The sequence below is a fragment of the Octopus bimaculoides genome, chromosome 10, assembly GCF_046866305.1.
Source record: "Octopus bimaculoides isolate indiv1 chromosome 10, ASM4686630v1, whole genome shotgun sequence".
NCBI classification, from domain to species: Eukaryota; Metazoa; Mollusca; class Cephalopoda; order Octopoda; family Octopodidae; genus Octopus; species Octopus bimaculoides.
In genome coordinates, this window is record NC_142937.1 from 46389358 (window position 1) to 46395357 (window position 6000).

Here is a 6000-nt window from a genome sequence, read left to right on the forward strand (position 1 = left end):
AAGAATTAGCAATAAAGCTTAGTTCAAACCATACAACTGTTCATCATCATCTTCAACAACTTGGAAAGGTTCCTAAACTTGGAAAATGGATGCCTCATGAATTGTCTGGAAGCAACCACAAATCCCGAGTTGACATCTGATCTTCTCTCCATTCTCCTGAACTCATTTCACCCTTTTTGGATAGACTTGTGACTAGTGATGAAAAATGGATCTTCTATCGAAATGTCAAATGTCATAAACAGTGGCTTGGTAAAAGGGGAAAAAACTCAACCACAACCAACGAGGGAACTTCATGGGAAAAAGGTTCTCTCTATCTGGTGGGATTGCAAAGGAGTAATTCACTTTGAATTGTTACCACCTAATGCAGCAATCAATGCTCAAGTCTACTGTCAGCAATTAAAGCATTTGAACTAAGCTTTGAAGAAAAAAAGACCCACTTTAGTGAATCAAAAAGGAGTGATGTTTCATCAGAACAATGTGCGACCCCACACTGCAGAGATCAAATCACAGAAGATCGAAGAGCTTGGTTGGGAAAAAATTCCTCATCCACCTAATTCTCCCAACCTTGCTCCTTCAGACTACCATTTGTTTCGTAGTTTACAGAATAATTTCGGGGACATAACTTTCACAAGCCAGGAGGAAGTTGAAACTGACATTTCAGAGTTCTTCACTTTGAAACCAAAAGAGTTTTACATTGATGGGATTAAAAAGCTTGTAAATAGATGGAAGGAAGTCATAGATAATCAGGGAAAGTACATTGATGGTTAAATTTCAATTAAATATAACATTTGATCACTTGTTTTCTTTATTCAAAATTCGGACAGAACTTATGGGATGACCTGATAGAAAACCTTAAATCTGATTTGATTATTTTTAGTATAGAAAATAATAATATTAATATATGTGGAACTTGAAATTTTAATGTATTAATCACAGTTTATAGTTAGTTGAAGTTGATACTGTTTTACCATCTCAGATTCCACAACTCTGTCTACTATGACACAATTGATCTAAGATTAAGAGATTTTATCTTTGATGAGCACTTGAAAGATTTCAAACATGTGTCTGAATTTTTGAGATGAAAAATTATTATTATTATTATACACTCCTCTGAAATAATTTCCCCATCCCTTACTGAGATGGCATTTTCTCATTCTTTTTCTGTCTTGCAAGTTACTTGGTGACCTCACTAGTGCTGATGCCATGAAAGAGCATCCAATACACTCTGTAAAGTGGTTGGGATTAGGAAGTGCATCCAGCTGTAGAGACCTCATCAAAACAGACCCTGGAGATAACACAGCACTCAGGTTAGTTGGATCCTGTCAAACCATCCAATCTATGCCATCATGGAAAATGGATGTTAAATCTTGATGATTACAATGATATTTGGAATAGTGTCTTCTAAGTTGTTACAGTAATAATAGCTGATTCAAACAGAACATGCTAATGACATCAGAAGTAGAAGCATAACTAACAGAAGAATATCTCTGGTGTGGACAAAGGAATGGAAACAATCTGCCTTTGTGTATTTGGGAAAGGAATCAGTTTGCAATTCTGACAATGTTAGCAAATACAACACAAACCAGGAAGAAGGCCAGAAGGAACAACAGCTGAAATGTTGTAATTATAACCAAGATAAAGAAACTAGTCTGAATATATCATCATCATCAGCATAATTATTAACATCATTGACAATGACAGTCATTTACAATGATCATGCTATCTCAATACAGGGAGACACAAACACCGACATACACAAAGGCATAATTGAACATATTGGAAAATTAAAATAAACACCAGTATGAAGATTTAGTTCCTACATATGTTTCACCATTGCAGTGATTAGAAACTCCAAATAACTGCAATGATGAAATGTATGTAGGCACTAAATATTTATACAAGTGTTTATCTTAACATTCCAATACATATGCTCTGTATATCATAGCTAGTAACACTACTAAATACAGTGGTTGACAAACCACTTATTGGAAGCTGACTGAATAATGATAATCTATATGGAGCTCTAACTCATACAGTAATAGTCGAACATCTAAGTGTACACACACCTAACTGGTCACAGAAAAGGCCTGACAGCCATGACTGGATTCTCCTGCTTGTGTGGTATGGTGCAGAGTCCTGTTGCCAGACACAGGGTTTCCTAGCAGGCACCCTCTTGACCCAGGGCAGCACTACCTCCTCCAGGCACTTGATGTAGACCTCCATGTTGAGTTTGAGGCCATGTTAGAAGACGAATGGAGGCATAACGTAGCCATCACTAGTGATCACTCCAAACACCATGATTTTGACTGGATGTTTGATTTTTATCACTTTTGGTAGAAATTTTCCTTGTCTGAGAAAAACCAAAGCATGTTTAGTTGGGGGGAGGGTGTTTGAGCTAGTTCAAAAGTTTTGTAGTGCCCTTGATGGCCTGAAATAAAAATTGGCCGTTTCTCATCTTGTATGAGGATTACACATTGTTTTCATGCACTACCTGCCTGATAAGAAACTTGGACATTCTCATGTCCCTGGCAATGACCTGACTGACTTGGAGGGATCGTTGTCAATTATGGCCTGGATCTCGCTAACAAATTCAGGAGTTCTTTTCTTATCAGAATGATCACAGTAAGTTTTCTGAGCTGCCATACCTTCATAATCGCCATTAGACTCATTCATCTCTTTCTGAATCCTCTGCACTGTCCTCAGATTGACATCTAAACACTCTGAAATGTTTGTATTGGAGCTTCTGACACGAATGCCAAGCAGTACAATATGTCGTTTCCAAATTTTTGGCAGAGAAAATTGCGTTATGCTGCTTTGTTTTTTTCTCACAGAAGGAGCCCAACTGACTCTACTATACTGTGTAATTGACAAAATAAAAAACAAAGAATGCACATGCGCGAAATTAAAAGTATAAAATGGTGACAGTTTACCCATCACATCCTGTATAAATAAATATAAACACATACTTATATTACAGGCTTCTTTCAGTTTCTACCTCCCATATTAATTCACTCACAAAACAGTGTTTGGCTTGAGGATATAGTAGAAGACACTTGCTCAAGATACCACATTGTGGAATGAACCCAAAAGCATGTGACTGGGAAACTAACCTGTAAACCACATTGATCATGCCTGCACTTACTCATCAGTAGAGGATAAAGATTTTAAATGGTTTGTAAATCGCAACAAAGACTTACCTTTCGTGAGCAATTCTCCAGAATGATGTAGACATTATCACTATCTTCAAAGTAACTATGGAATTCTACAACATGTTTGTGTTTCAGGTTTCTGTGTAGTTCTATCTCACGTAGGATCTGGTGAAAGAAAGGAACATTTTCAGAAGTTTATACACTTATTGATTGCTGTTTAGAGGAAAGTATGCAGATTCTGTAATGTGTGTGTGTGTGTGTGTGTGTGTGTGAAAGGAAGGGTGTGTCTGTATGTATGTGTATATATCTGTGCAACTGTAGAAAACTGTGTGGATTAACGTATATGTTGAAGAAATTACACATGTGTACATGCAAGTCTGTGTGTGTGTGTGTGTGTGTGTGTGTGTGTGTGTGTGTGTGTGTGTGTGTGTGTGTGTGTGTGTGTGTGTGTGTGTGTGTGAAGGAAAGTTCATAAGCTTTTTAATATGCATGTGTTGGAGAGGTGTGCAAGTGTGCATGTGTGTGTGCTTGTAAGAAAGTGTGTGGCGTCTGTAATGTGTGTGTGCATGTATGTATGTAATGTGCAAAACCTGGAATCCAACTGTTGATGAAAAAAACAGTTGAAATAAAGTTAGGAGGAATGGTAAAGTTAATATGCTACGAGGATTGTAGACAGTAATGACGCATTGCTTTGATGATGTTTCATATGAGAATGAACAAATCAGAGCTAAATCTGAAGCTGAAGAATTCATCAGGTGCGGAGATGGAACACTAAATAAGTGTTGAGGTGTGAGAGGATGAAGAGGTACAAGAAGGTAGATAAGTAAAACACATCAAACAACCACACACAGAATTACAAATACAATGTTAGGTTAAAGTAATGTAGTGTGGAAGTAATGAAGGTGATTGTAGAGAGAGAGAGGCAACGCAACAAAATGGGATGTGTGTATGTGTATGTATATATATATATATATATACTCTTTTACGCTTTTACTTGTTCCAGTCATTTGACTGTGGCCATGTGGTGCACCGCCTTTAGTCAAGCAAATCAACCCCAGGACTTATTCTTTGTAAGCCTAGTACTTATTCTATCGGTCTCTTTTGCCGAAGTGCTAAGTTATGGGGACGTAAACACACCAACATCGGTTGTCAAGTGATGTTGTGGAGACAAACACAGACACAAACACACACACACACAAACACACACACACACATATATTCATATATTTGAGCGAATGTATATGTGTTTGTGTATGTTTATTTAGAAAGATACATAGAAAATAGAATTACAGACATGTGTGCATTTACACATGTATGCATACATACATACATACATACATACATATATAAACAGACACACTTAAAAAGGAAGGAAGCAGGCTGTTACCAAGTACAGAAAACTGTGTGTTTGCTAGACTGTGCTACTCATATATATAAATGTATACATATGCACACACACACACACACATACACACACAGAGAGGCACACACACACACACACACACAGTCAGACAGAGTTGAAACACTGATTTTATTTTCACTTTTTTGTACCCTTTTTATATATAAAATACTACAATTAGCCCTCATTTTCGATGGCACAGGGCCAGCTAGTAAACTAAGAATACATAAGCATGTTTATTATGTATATATGTGTGTGTGCATGCATGCTTTAAAATTATTATTTTTATTTTAAATTCAATAATAATAACAATAATAAAATAAATTTTTTTATTCCTTATATTTGTTTATTTTATTATATATTTTATTATTTATTTTTACTTATATACTTTAATTGATTATTATCATTATTATTGAATTTGAATATATGCGCAAATGAACACACATGCTCACACAAATAATAAACATGCTTTTATCTTATTAATCTATACATATGCAGAAATATATATGTGTTACCTCTCACATAAACTTAAACATAATGTTATATGATATAACTATGAATAAATATCTAAATATAAATAATAGTATAATTACTTTAATAACCTTTTACTAATATGCATACATACTTATGAACTAATAAAGTAACTTAGGAAAGAAACATACATACACACACACACACACACTGTAGCACATAAACAAAGATATCTATACTTGTTTGATATGTATATATACATATACACACACACGTATGCACACATGAACATAAATTTTATTTCACTTTTACTTTATTATTGATTTTTATTTTTACTCCTATATACTTTAATTTATATACTCTAATAAGTAACTTATGAATGAGACATATATATGCAGGCACACACATATTGGTGCATAAACAACTGACATCCATACCTGTTGTGCATATATATATATATATATATATATATATATATATATATATATATATATATATATACGCACATATGCATATATATGTATATGCACATATGCACACATGTACACAACCCGAACATAAATTTTATTTCAGTTTTATTTTATTTTATTATTTATTTTTACTCTTATATACTTTAACTTATCATTTATTATTATCATTATTATTATTATTGAATTTAAAATGAAAATAATAACTTTAACGCATGCACACGCACACAGACACACACATAATAAACATGCTTATGTATTCTTAATCTATTGGAGTACTTCAACCGATCAAAATGTAATCTTTGTAATGTCCTTGTTCATGCCCTTTTTTTTAAACAACTTAAGGTATTTTGAAATGCAAACATTTACATATGCTTTGTAATTTTCTCCAAAATATATCTCAAAAACTCATCCCAGGTCCTAAATGATACACACTCTCCAATGCTCTTTTCCTTAAACATGTGCTGTTGAAATTAAGATATGTCTAATATACCTGTGTGTCTTTTATGTGACC

At 34.3% G+C, this 6000-nt stretch overlaps 1 protein-coding gene across 1 annotated transcript in view; it reads right to left on the reverse strand.

Annotated features, from left to right (window-relative positions):
• The window catches only part of LOC106874129 (serine/threonine-protein kinase PLK1), a 153919-nt gene that overhangs the window by 55972 nt on the left and 91947 nt on the right, over positions 1–6000 (reverse strand). Inside the window, exon 3 of the mRNA XM_014921746.3 lies at positions 3198–3314. Within this exon, the coding sequence (XP_014777232.1) occupies positions 3198–3314 (117 nt within the window). The remainder of the gene's footprint in view (positions 1–3197; positions 3315–6000) is intronic.